Source organism: Anopheles merus, chromosome 2R (assembly GCF_017562075.2).
Source record: "Anopheles merus strain MAF chromosome 2R, AmerM5.1, whole genome shotgun sequence".
NCBI lineage: Eukaryota > Metazoa > Arthropoda > Insecta > Diptera > Culicidae > Anopheles > Anopheles merus.
Genome location: NC_054082.1, coordinates 4,007,246 through 4,020,621, shown reverse-complemented (window position 1 = coordinate 4,020,621; position 13,376 = coordinate 4,007,246). Strand labels below are relative to the sequence as shown.

The window sequence follows — 13,376 nt, the reverse complement described above, 5'->3', positions numbered from 1 at the left end:
GGAGGGAAGATGTAGGAGAAGGCGGGTCGGCAAATGGAACAAAAATGAATGAAGCAAATGTGTACAGCTCCGACCGATGGGTGGTGGGAGTCCTGCCAGTGCTGGTCCTTGCATTTGCTCTCCCTTTTGTCCTCCCGCTCTCCGCTGGCCCGATGGAGGATAACGACCACCAACCACTCTATCGGTGGACATTAAAGTGGGCAAACGAACATAACCCCTTTAAGGGAGTGATTGTTTGTTTGTTTGTTTGTTTGTGTACGGAGGCGGTCATGAAGTGAAGCTGCCGGGCCACTGCTTCCACTCCTGCAAATCCGGCTTCCGTCAAGTGTTTCTTCAGAAGCAGCAGCAGCAGATTGGGGAATCTTGGCCCTGTACTGGAGGCTCTGGCTGAGGGGTAGCTAGGGGAGCAAAAAGGCCACACGCAAAAAAAACGGCACGTGCGTGCTAAAATGTGTGACGGATGGAAACGGAGGACGAAGGAAGACAAAAAGGTCCTCGATGGTATTTTAGGTTCGAATCAGTATTGCAACACTCGCAAAGGATAAATAATGCAGCTTTCGATTTTGCCTGACATTTTAGCTTTTTTTTTTATTCCACCTAAACCCTGCATCTTGCGCGTTTGAAAAGGACGAACATTGCTTGGTGTGTCCTTTTCTCACACCCGTTCGCCCGTTCGTCACAGCATCCTTCGACGGTCCGATGCTGCACTTTGGCGGTTGGCGCTTTTTGATCTCCCCCAAATTGCGCGCGCTCTCTCTCTCTCTCTCATTCTTTCCTACTCTCCCGTACCCTTCCTTCCATCGCTCGCTTTCTTTCTCTATACTACTCTCTCACTCTCTCTTGCTTTTCCTGTACAACCCAACTGTGCGCTTTCCCTTTCCTTCTATCCCTTTGCGTAGAGTACGCGATCGGAAAGAGACCGCTTTCGTCTGCGCAAACTCTTAATTTGGTCGTGATAAAAGCCTTATCTCGGTGTGTAGATTGGCTACCGCCCGTCCAACCCTCTTTCCCCCTTGCCTTTCAACACCATCATTGCCCCACTCACTCTGGTCGTGCTGGTGGACCCTTCGAGGCAAGTTTCGTCACCCTCTCTATCCAGGCGCACACACACACACACACACACACACACACACACACACACAAACACACACTAGTACACACAGCCCCACAAACGGACGTACGCACGCACATACATGCGAGGGGGAGATCGCCCCGGAAAAGGACTACCTGTAGAGTTGTGTAGATTTTATGCGCAACTTCGTGCCGCGCTCGCTCTCTCCCCCATCGTACTCCGGCTGCTTTCAGTCCGCCGCCGCGCCCCCTTCTCATCCCCATCCGTGGCCACGGTACGGGAGGACTGTCCGGGCCACTATAAATATAGGGGACCACATGTACACCTAGCACGACTTGCTGGTGTCCAAAGAGTGCTGCAACCACGTGGGCTGGAACAGGACTCGAACGATTTTCCCTGCACAAGGATCTCGCCGTTTGGTGTTTGGCGCTTTGAAAAATCTCGGAACCTGCTGCCGTGGTCGTGGTGGTGTAGAGCGCAAGGGTGGTGTGCAATTTTTGTTTGTTGTTATTCTACCCGTTTTTCCGTTCTTTCCATGTGTGTGTGTGTGTCTGTGTGTGTTTGTGCCTAGTTCTGAACTGGAAAGCCGTTGGGAGAAACAGTGGAGGAGGGTTACGTTCTAAGGGTGTAAGGGAGGGGACCGAGCAAGTAAACGGCCTAGCATCCTTTTGAACGATACAACGTGCTGCTGGTGTTGGGGTGGGGAAGCCGCCGACCTGTTGCAGGGTGCACAGCGAACACAACCTTTCTGCAGTGGGTCTTTGTGCTTTGCCATCATCCAGTAGTGAAGGGAAAAGGGCCGGTTTGGTGGGTGGTGCTAGTAACGAACTTAATTGGCGCTTTCGGGTGGACGGAGAACTTCAATTCAGCCCAAAGCTTGTGTGTCGATTGTTTTTTTGTTCATAGTTTGGTGCATGTGAGCTTGGGAGTGCAATACGGACAGGAACTGTGGATGCAAATGGCCCTCCCTAAACCCAATTTGGGTTGGTGGTGGAAAGAACATACAGAAGCGAACAGTTTAATGGGCGAGTAGAGAGAGGGGGAGGGGTTGGGGGGGGGGCTATTTGCATACGTCGAGTGGTTTCGAGTTAGTGGATTGCAATTTGATTTCTGTTCATCTTGTTGCAGGTGCCGTCTTCTGTCCTGGTGGTGCAACGAACGAGCAGCCCTCAACAGCAACATAATGCAGTGTAATTATAGTATTGCTTCTTATATTTATATTCATTGATATTAGGTTAGACATTTTTGGTTCTTTTTCGGCATTTTTATACAAATTCTTATAATATTTGTGGTGTTTTTCTGACATTTATAAAAATTGTGTACAGTTCTTCAATTTGTATTTCCTACTGTTTTAAGTGTTTCCTATTATAAAATGATATATCAAACATGCAACATGCATTGTTCTGAAATTCGTTCCAACACACATCTCTGATATACCGTTGCACAATATATGCAATATAATAATCTCACAACATAATCAAATAATAAAGTTGTTATCCTTTAGGCTCATCTGCTCTAAATAATATAATTTTTTTTTTATTAAAATTTACAAGCTTTTAGATTAAAAAGCTTTAATTCCTTGATAAAATCGGAACATCAATCTTGTGCTTCCCTCCCTTCTCCCCCCCAAACCATACCGTAACCGAGTGGACTCATCATCACGCCCCGTTACCGTACTACCCTTCCTCCAGGTTCATTTTTCGTGTGCTATTTTCACACCATTATTCTCCACGGTAACTATCCCGGAGACAATATTTCACGGGTTGTCGGGTTTAATGAAAGAAAAACATCCCGCAGAGCATTGTGCTGAAAAATGAATAATAAAAGCATGTCCCACCTCCCCGTCTGTGTGTGTGTGTGTGTGTGTGTCTGTGTGGGGGATGATGTTGCCTCTCCTTGTTACTAATGGTTTCAAAACAAAAGCCCAACTGTTCTGTTTGGTCCGTAAAGCGGACAGCACAAAATAAAAAAAAAATGGGTGGCCGCATTTTCATCCCTTTGCTTTAAGTTGTTCCCGGTTTTACCCTTCCACCCTCTCCCATTTTTCCCTAACCTTCCGTGTGTTGTGTATCAATACTCGTAGTAGTAAAAACGGAAAACTTCCGCCTTGGCTTGCGGTGCGCATCGGACACCGTGGTTGGGGATGGAGTGGAAAAGAAGGGTAGTTGTGATAAGGGTTTCATGCAACCATTCCTGCTGTGCAGAAATGTGATTGATCTTGGGGTGAGATGACTTTTCTTTGCCTCCAATTCCCCCGTTTTGGAAAGGGCAGCTTACACAACGGTAACACGACCATAGCAGCGGTAAAATATTTCAAACATTTTCGTCGTGAAACATATTTCCCTCATGCCCGTGGGGGCTTACGGTTACGGTATGCGGGATTTTCGGTTGGTTGCTGTCCCTTTTTCCACCCAGAAGGTTCCACAAAAACTCTAAAGTTCATCGCGTTAGTTTAGTGCCTGCGTAACATTAAACTTTTGCCATATGGGAAATAAGCGCTTATCGAGTTCAAAAGTTAATTTACACACTGTGGGAAGCGCGTCGTTCGTGTAGGATAACATCCTTACGAAAGTTGCCGAATCCGAGAGAGTGGCAATCTGCTGCTTTACAGTCATACGACGAGTGGAGGGTTGCTTTTGTTTCATCTCCATATCTCCATTCTACAAAAATCGAACTCCAACTGTAGAGTTGTAGAGAGTTCTGGCAACTCGAATGGAAAGCGCCACCCCTCGCACGTGGGGAATGGGTGGCGGGCCCGCGCTTGACGAACAGAACGGAAGGTACGCAGCACGGGCATTGGACTGATAAAAATAGTCATTTGGATCTTCTGCACTGTTGCTCTCGGTCGCTTTGGCCGGGCTATTTTTAGGGCCTCACTGGGTACAGAGATGCGACATAGAAGCCAACTTTTTGGGGACTGTAAATCATCGAACTATATGTTTTATTCCAATGCTATTAATGGGGAATGCAATGGAGAACATTCTTATTTGATAGCGAGCAAATGGTGGTTTAAATGAGTTTTATTTGCACTCGCAATCAGCTTGACGCTCTTTTTTGCCAATTATTCACCGACAGACTCATATAAATCTGTTGGAAAAATATAATTAATCGTTGTTAAACTACCTATGAGACAACCTAAACATATTTCCCATATTTGTGGATGATACATCAAATTGATGTTGTAATTCATCCAACCATCAATTATCAAGATACCAAGCACAACACTTCGATGTGGTCCGAATACAAAATCTTATTACATATTTGAATTGATTGATTTTTCAAATATTTTTTATATGTTCTAATATGTTTATCAGCAATAGAAATTAATAATTCGTATGGTGATTCTTTAAAATAACCTGGTAGATTAATGCTCTAAACCTGTTGGACTTCTACTATGGAATAACTAACTTTATGGCGTTGCCAGCATTGCCAAGCTGTAAAAAAAAAACAACAACAACATACAAGTTTTGCAAGATCCTGATGGGATTTGATGCCTTCCGATCTTGTAGGGTCAGGCGCTTATAATCGAATACATCACCGGACGACCAAATGAATGTGATGTAAACACGAAACCCGAGACGAACCATAATTAAAGATTCCGTTATAATAACTGAACAACGTTCACATAAAAAAAAACATAAATTTCGAATAAAAGTAGAAATATTTGTTTTTATATTTTCAATCAAGAAACCCTACATAAACAACACACATGAGAGGGCAAGATGTATATATCAAATCCAAGGTTTTATGTATACATCTTGGACGGTTATCTCCGCCGTGCGTTGTAGAACGTTAATCAAAAACCGTTAAGGGAGCTATCTCGATATACGAGCTGTGCTTTCGGTTGCTATATTATTATTCAAAAATGTTTATAATTTGTGCAAAATTGTAGATTTTCTAATCACTGCGCTCACCTGCAGTTGTTGTACGATTCCAAAATTTGTTTGAATTTGACATTTGGTTTGAATGCAGGCCCACCTGCGCTGTAGCTACCCTGACCAGTGCGCACATGGTGTTTAGCAGAGGAACGGCCACACCCGTGCGACTGTGCGAAGGATCGTCTCGTGCTGTGCGCGGCAGAGGTCATCTCAAGAGTAATTATGTCAACGGAGCGAAGGTAAAAAAAACCTCACATCTCTGCGAACGGAAAATGTGCGATTGCGAAAAAGTGTGGGAAAAGTAGTGTGTTTTAGCGGAACGAACTGCTGGAAAACGCGGAAAAATCACACGCGACCGAGAGGAGGAGCACGCCCGGAACGACACCGGCAACAGTGAAGCAAAGGCCGATCATAACGCAAGCGAAGTGGTGTTGGTGTGGCCGTCGAGGAGTGGTGCGTTTTTCGAAATTCAAATCTCGAATCACGCCTGCCGTCACAGGGCCCGTGGATCGATTTCTGCCATTCTTGCACGAGGCAAAGCAGCAGCCGCAGGCAGTTCCCCGTACGGGCAGTATTCGGTGTGCGCACGAGTGTGTGAACGAGGCAATGGTGTATCGCAGGTGAAGAGCAGAGTGAGACAGAGCCAAACGAGCGCAGTTGGTATTGAACAGCCGACCCCGACCGCATCGCCGGACGACTACAGACGGAGGTGGAGCCCCCTTTAGCCCGCTCCTCCGCTCCCATTACTCACGTACGGCCATCAGTGCAGTCCAGCACCTGCCTTCCTCGCTTGCCGCCGGTTCCCCGCAACACGCGGTTGAATAGTGGGCACCCCCGTCCCCCCACACACACACACACACACCAATACAGCGCACGCACGTCTTTCCTGCTGAAAAGCAAAAGCGAGCGCGTGAGCGCGTGTGCGAGCAATCAAATCGGCGGGCACGCGGTTTTCTTCCCCGCGAGTGTGTACTGCGTGTGTGCGAGAGCGCGTGTGTAGTGGTGTAGCAGCAGTAGCAGCACGCGCCCGTGCGTCAGTGTTGGTGTGAGCTCTAGTGGCAGTTCTTTTTCCGCTTCCGAGACGGCGTTTTTTCGCTTTCGTCTTCTGAGTGGTAGCACGCGACGAGATGGAGAACACGTCCTACGGAATAAATGTGGCGAATCGCTACGATCTGTTCTGCATCGACGACGATGAGGGCGATCCGATCGAGGCCATCCTGAAGAGTAAACAGAAGCAGCAGAAAAAGCAGCAGGCGCAGCAGCAGCAGCAGCCATCGCAGCAGCAGGGTGGTGCTGCTGCACCGGCCGCCCAGTCGCAGCAGGGCGGCAAGGCGACCGCGAAGGGCGGCGAGAAGGAGAACAAGGCGACCGGTGGCGGTGCTGGTGGCCGCGGGGCCGAAAATCGGCACCCGGACAAATCGGACAACGCGAAGCACGCACAGACGAACGGAACCGGCAATCATTTACATAATCAGCGCGGCGGCGGTGGTGCCGAGCGCCGAGGCATCAAGGAAACGCAGAAAGATAACATCCGCAATCAGGAGAACCAGCGCGGCGGCACTAATCCGGGAGCTAAGTTCCCGCGTGGACCGAACAAGAGTGGCGGACCGGTGGGCGGCGGCAACGACTATCCGCGCAAGCCGCGTGAGTTCGACGGTGGCGATGGGCAGCGAAAATCGTACGCGCAGAACGGTGGCGGCGCTGGTGGCGCTGGTGCCGGCGGTGTGAAGCGGTTCGATGGGCGCGGCAAGCGCGAGCTGGACCGCCAGTCGGGCTCGAACAAAACGGGAATCAAGGCGGTGGACAAGCGGGACGGTGCCGGTTCGCACAACTGGGGCAGCTCGAAGCAGGACGCCAAGGAGTACTCGAACAACCCGGACCAGGACTTTCAGCCGCAGGACGCGGACACGAGCGCGGAAGCGAACGCGGAGCGCACGAACGTGAGCAACGGCGGCGAGGAGGCGGGCGCTGACGGGGCCGCCGCGGGCCGATCGGACGACGAGGCGAAGGAGATGACGCTGGACGAATGGAAGGCACAAAAGGCGGCCGCGCGACTGAAGCCACAGTACAACTTGCGCAAGGCGGGCGAGGGCGAAGACTCGAGCCAGTGGGACAAGATGGTGGCCCTGGACCGGAAAACGAACCCGAAGGCGGAGAAGGGCGGCAACGAGGAGGACGATGGCAACGATACTCACAACAGCGGCAAGCCGGCCGCGTCCGGCGGTGGTGGCGGCGGCAAGAAGCAGTTTTTGGAAATTGAGTACCACTTCAACGACAGCCGTCGGGGTGGATTGGGCCGCTCGAGAGGAGGTCGCGGCGGTGGCGGCCGGGGCGCCGGCGGTGGCCGTGGAATGGGCCGCGAGGGTGCACCGGGCGGCGGACGGCGCGAGTACGGCGGCGGCGAGAACAACTATCGAGGCGGCGAGGGCGGCGGCGAAGGTACCGGCGGCGGCGGCGGCCGATACAACAACTACGAGGATCGCGGCGGCGAGGGTGGCGAGCGGCCACAGCGGGACTACAACCGGCGCAACAACCGGCCGCCGATGGGTGGCGGTCCGGACCGGAACTACGAGGGCGGCATGAACAACACCAAGTACAGCAGACCGAACCCGCGATCGGCCAAGCAGCATGCTCCGGCTGCGCCGAAGGTGGACGACGAGCATGACTTCCCGTCGCTCGGTTAAAGTGAGGGTGCGCCCTAACTACGAAGAAGAGGAAGAAGTGGCGGTGTTTGGCGTTCGAGCGGGAAGCGGTGGATCCAGCTCACGCGGGCTCCACTCGGCGCCGCACCACCTTCTTGGAGAATGTTAGGTTACGAGCCGTATATACACATACACATACGCATATGTCGCGCACGCACGCACGCACGTTCAATCCAAGCGCAAGAGGAGGGAGCACGGAGGGACGGAACGGGAAAGTGAATGTCGATGAATACTAGATTTATTTTTTGAATCGTAACCCCCTCCCCCCTTCCGCCCCATTTAACCGACACACTTACACGTGTTGCTCGAGGGAAATAAGTTAGTTTAACCTGAGTTTTGTGTGTGTGCGTTTGCCGTGTGAGAGTGAGGAATTCAGAAGTGAAGGAAGTGCAGATATGCTGCCAGTGCTTTAATCAGTCGTGTGTCGTGCGTGAATTCTCTAGCTTCCTTTCCCCCGCCCTTCCCTCCCCTCTCTTCATCATATACAACAGCAGTAATATGAGAAAACATTTGAAGCACACATTTAAAAAGAGCAGAGAGGGTTGTTCCTACATTGAAAGGCAGCATTAATTGCGCTTTAGTTTAGCTACTGAATTGTCGTTCTACTATTACTACTTGAACGGAAAACATCAACTATAGAGACACGTGTTTGTGACTGTGTGTGAGCAAGGAATGTTAATAATGGCAGGCCATCATCTACAAAGAGAAACGAAGCAAATATCAATTCACCTCGAACCACAACAACACCGCCCCCAGTTGAATGTTTTGTTTATTATTTTATTTTTGCAACAATCGATCTGCGCTCCCATGTATTTGTCCCTTAATAGTAATTTGCTTCTTTTGTTATCGTTAGTCGGTAATGAGTTGAACGTTTGCGGAAGATGGGGGACGATCCCGTTCTGAACGATCGCGGCAGAGCTGCCGTGCGTGTTGCGCGTGCTGTGTATGTGTATGTAGGTAGAGTTGGAGGGAAGTTTGATCATCTTGGGGTCCCCGTTTTCGGAGAGGGACCCCTCCCCATTAATAGTCTGCCGTACTTTAGCGTGTTGTTTCGTGAATTTTGAATTTTTCAAGCCAACGTGCAGAACTATTATCCGAAGCGCGCGCGCGCCCCAGGTTTCATCGTCGTGCGTGTGTCGTTCGTCCCTGGCAAATCGGTATTTTACTACTTCCCGAATTTGCTCATTTGAACTTTAAATTTTTTTTTTGCAATAATACTATCGTTTGAATTTAATATTTTCCCTACTTTCCCCGGTTGTTTGCAAACACACGCGGGAAAGTATTCGCTTGTAATAAGCTGTCGAGAGGGAGGGGAGGGGAGGGGGGGGGAGGAGGTGTCTTTTTACATATTACTCTTACGATTGTTCCGGTGTTTATGAATTCGTTTTACTACTTGAAACACAACAAATAACTAGCAATGAAAACACACACACACACTCTCGCGATGGCGTGGAAAGGAAGGTGGAAGGGGTGTGTATGATCGAATTGCTGGCTGGACGCTGGTGAACGATTTGCAAACACAGGAAACTAAAACAACCTTAATATACATACACAAGAGTATAAATACACAAACAAAACCAGCGAGCAAAGTTGTGCTACCTACTTCCTTGATTGATGATGATAGTAAGCCCCAAGAACGCGAGTCTAGCGCAAGAGGTAATGCACATGATAAGGGGTGCGACTAAAGGCGCGTAAACATGAATCAGTGGGTGGGTGTGTGTGTTTGTAGTCTCGAACGGTGAAGCTTCACTCTGCCGATCGCGAAACGGAGGTTAACAACGTGCAGAAGAGCTAATGAATATAGGAAGAGGATTAGAAGGAGAACACAACGAAACGAGAGCACGTTGCGTCGATGCTTGTGTGTGCGCTGATTGGTGATCGCGCGAATGAAGCGCTTGCGCGCTTTCTGATTTGACAATTTTCTTACATTAATTTTAATCATTATCTCTAACGCGCTTGAGAGAAGGCATCATCCTAGACGGTGGTGTGTTGAAGTGAGGGCCGTCGGCATGTATTTTTTTTTTCAAATTAACTAGGTTTGTTTTTCCTTTTTCTGCAAGAATTGCTTTTGTTAAGAACCGATGGCGAGCACGGCGGTAGCAAATGGCGGCACTGTAACCTACATGCACAGGAGAGCAATAATATCATCTCAAAGTGTGTGTCCTGTGCCCTCAAAAACAGGAGGGGTGTTCCGCGATCGGTCGAGACACCACCACCGCGCGCTGTGTGTAACGTCTGCGTAGTGGAAAGGAATTTGGAGCACCGGGAAAAGGACGAACTAAGAATAATCAAACTTGCGAGAAAACATTTTTTGTACTGCATTATGCCCTTAAGTAATAAAACAACCTTGTTTAAGTGTAGTTCAAGCTGCGTTGGCTGGGTTAGTAGGGGGGAGCGAGCGGCAGTGAAGTGTGGTGATAGTCCATGAATTTTCACGCGAACGAGAAACGCCCGATCGAATGATACTCGAATGGGGTCGGGGCGAAAGGAGGGTGTCTGAGGTACGGTGGTGCGATGCGGCACGGTGCAGCAGAGCTCGTCCGATCGTCGAGGGGGTCGTGGGTGGGTTGGGACCGGTCGGTTACAAAAATAGCAACATAAACGACAAAAAAGGCCCACAAATGAGATGTGTGCTGCACACACACACGCGCGCTGTGGCCTACAGTGAGAAAATTGAAGATGGCTGTACGGCACATAAAGAAAAGCCGGTAAAATGTGCGTGTGGGGCAAAACAGAGGGGGGGGGGGATGTGGGGGGATCGTCAGCCAACAGCAATACACAGTACAGCATTTACAGTACAGAGAAAAAGGTGCAATTGTATTGTGAGATCGCACCGGAGATATGTTTGCTCACGCGGGCAGGGATGAAGGAATGAACCAAACCAAACTGATTATATATCGAGGACGAAGAAGAAAACGAAACACTGACACAGAAAAGCCCTTTACCAACATAGTAGTGCGAAAGGAAAACCCAAACAATAATGAAAGAAACATGCAATAGAGAGTCCGGTGCGCGTATTCTCCTCCTCGTGAGCCGCCGCCGGGTGACACAGACACTCATTTCACTGTTTCAAAACTTAATATTCACTTCGTCAACGGGGCTGGCAAGAAGTCGCGTCGGTGCGTGGAAACAAAAAAAAAAAAGGAGAAAAATAATATTAGTCGTTAAGAAGGCAATGATGGCAACACATAACTTGCTACTACTAGCGTTTCTTTCCATGCATTTCACACACACACGTACACACACGGCAGCAGAGACCTGGCTGCCGGGTGGTGGTGGTGGGTGAAACAAATTAATCCACTAATAAAGGAATCCCGCCTGGTTGTGCGGGAAAAGAAAAGCAAACGAAAAAACTACACAGAAGGGTTTGAAAACTATTTTAATCGTTAGGCATCACACTGTGACAATTAGTACATGTATATGCAATCCATTACTAATAAAGAAAGGAGCAAACAATCCAACACAAAATAAAGCCAAACTCTTCTATCGACTATGTAACAACAAAAAATCGGTGCGTAAGCATATTTTTCCCCTTTTCCCCCCATCGGGTGTGCTAGCTGCAAAGCTATAAAAGGCATCATTCCTGCTCGGTGGCCTCTAAAAAAGGTTTTCGAGATTTAGACACACATTCGTCGCACGAGCTCTCACTCACGTGGTTTGCGGGATTGCGCAAACACACATTCCGGTACCGTCTTGTCACGGAGGGTTACACGTAGGACATCTTGCCCACATTGAATGGGTTGCATTTGGGTTGCATGTTTGGTTTGCCATTAATTGGGAAACTATCATTAGAGACCTCAGTATGGCGTGGAAAAGAAAAGAATTATATTTATTACATGCCAAGGGGGCGACATGCAGCAATACTGGATTTGTTATTCCAACGGCAAAGCAGATAAATTGAAAATAAATTCAAATTAAATAACAGCACACATAACCCACTCAAGCGCTATTTGAAACTGTTTTTTTTCCTTTCAAAACTCATAATTTAATGTAAATTTTCTGTATAATATTACGATTTTGTTACGATTTTCATGGTGGAGATCCACTGTGGGCGACATAGATGGCGTTGCTGTAATTATAGCATCATCTCGAGTAACGGTCGCAACAGCTCTTTTGCGTAAATTTGAATACGCAAGCATGCTTACGACTTTTCCAATGCCAGTTTATGTGTTTTAGCATGTTTTAATCATGTTTAAATGATGCAACAAAGCATCTGAGTTTAATTTGGACTTATTTTCTCTCAAAGTACGCAGAGTTACCGAAGCGTCGTGGGCGTCGGCCATCGCGTTGACGATCCTGCTGCTGGTTTTCGCCTCAACAATCGACACAACATCCGCCCTCAGGTAGTAGTTAGCACGATATGGTAGGCGTAACAGAAATGATACTAACGATGCATCACCACCTTCTACTGCTCCACAGTTACCGAGGCTACAAACAGGAGATGAAGGAACAGCCCGACGATGTACTGATTGATCTCATTGCACGATACGGTCACACGATGCTAAGAGCCAAAGATGAGCTAGAGAAGTATGTTAAATCTTCAACTCCTTTTTTCAACATCTCCTATAATAAATCATTTCCTTCCTTTTTTTTTGCAATCAGCTCCAAACGAACGGTAGACTTCGGACTTTCACGCGGATATTCAGGTGAGAATTTGCACCACTAATCACCACTATCACCCAAACGGGGAAGTAACCCGCTTGCTCTTGCTCTTTACAGGCGCCCAGGAAGCGAAACACCGAATGGCCATGGCGGTCGCCAACTTTGCCGGCGGCCCTGGGCGGAAACGAAGGTTCGAAGGAATCATGCTGTAAATTACTGACCACCGATGCGAGCCGAACCACCATTCCTGTCATGTTATCATGAATTCACGTGCAATACACGACCACAGTGTGTAACGGGATGCAAAATCGACGAAAATAAGCCTCACAACACAATCAATTCGAGCAATACAACCGCTTTTTGTCTTCTGTCTATTGTTGAACGTAGAGTTTAAAATAAATTAAAGCCAGTTTTGATAGAAATGTATCAATGATGATGTACGGGAGTGGTTGGATTGTTTTTTCTTCTTATAAATGACGTGAGAAAGACACAAAAAAAGAGAAAGACGCATTAGCTTATCGTTTTAGGCTTTGGAGTGCATTTTTAATGGGTCTTTGCGTATCCAATGGGTAAGTAAAGAGCATTGTTGTGTCGGGCCGGGGAATTATTTCTTCTTCAGCTTCGCTAGTGATGAATGAATGATGCGAACGGAAACTTGCTGGCAATGGCTGATAACCCACTGCGGCTTATGGAGGGCGATAAGACGAGCTGGCACGCCAAGATCAGTTGCTTCTTTAGTTTCATCTTACCAAAGAACTACCCCGGCTGGTGGCTGAAGTCGCACCGAAATTGTAAAAATTCAGTCTAATCATAAGAAGTTTGAATGACAACGGAGCAAAGAGTTGGAGATAGTTTTTTTGTACCGATTTGATTGTACAAAGGTTATCAAGTCATGGTGACGTATGCGGATGATGAAGTAATCGTAAAACAATGACACTATTATTAGGTCAGTCAAAATCATTCTACCCAAAGACTTGTGCGTGAATTTATTGGTTTAGCCAGCTCTTTTAGTATGCATAGTAATGTATGCTCTTTAATGAATCTACTATACTTTGAGCAATAATACTGAAATACTCAAAATTAAAACCAAAAAATTCTAGCACCCTGCCAGACTTCACCTGC

At 48.0% G+C, this 13,376-nt stretch overlaps 2 protein-coding genes across 3 annotated transcripts; both read left to right on the top strand.

The window, feature by feature from the left end:
• The first annotated feature begins 1,389 nt into the window (after positions 1-1,389).
• Positions 1,390-12,694, top strand: LOC121603603 (diuretic hormone class 2). Of its 2 annotated transcripts, none has more exons than XM_041932590.1 (6): positions 1,390-1,555; positions 2,202-2,262; positions 11,899-11,995; positions 12,072-12,179; positions 12,255-12,298; positions 12,372-12,694. In XM_041932590.1, exons 2-6 carry the CDS (start codon positions 2,256-2,258, stop codon positions 12,464-12,466), a joined length of 351 nt encoding a protein of 116 aa, XP_041788524.1. In that variant the 5' UTR covers positions 1,390-1,555; positions 2,202-2,255; the 3' UTR covers positions 12,467-12,694. The 2 variants fall into 2 exon arrangements, with proteins under 2 accessions (XP_041788524.1, XP_041788523.1); XM_041932589.1 differs by having other exon boundaries at positions 1,390-1,558; positions 2,201-2,262.
• On the top strand, positions 5,160-10,012 carry LOC121603602 (RNA-binding protein cabeza-like). The gene has a single exon (XM_041932588.1). It carries the CDS (start codon positions 6,078-6,080, stop codon positions 7,632-7,634), a length of 1,557 nt encoding a protein of 518 aa, XP_041788522.1. The 5' UTR covers positions 5,160-6,077; the 3' UTR covers positions 7,635-10,012.
• Positions 12,695-13,376: the final 682 nt, after the last annotated feature.

Excerpts from the sequence above, each read along its gene's own strand:
- LOC121603603 (XM_041932590.1), top strand. Across the intron at positions 11,996-12,071 it reads GACACAACATCCGCCCTCAG|TTACCGAGGCTACAAACAGG; the intron begins GTAGTAGTTAGC and ends ACTGCTCCACAG. Across the intron at positions 12,299-12,371 it reads ACTTTCACGCGGATATTCAG|GCGCCCAGGAAGCGAAACAC; the intron begins GTGAGAATTTGC and ends TGCTCTTTACAG.
- LOC121603602 (XM_041932588.1), top strand. The coding sequence starts at position 6,078 with ATGGAGAACACGTCCTACGGAATAAATGTGGCGAATCGCTACGATCTG.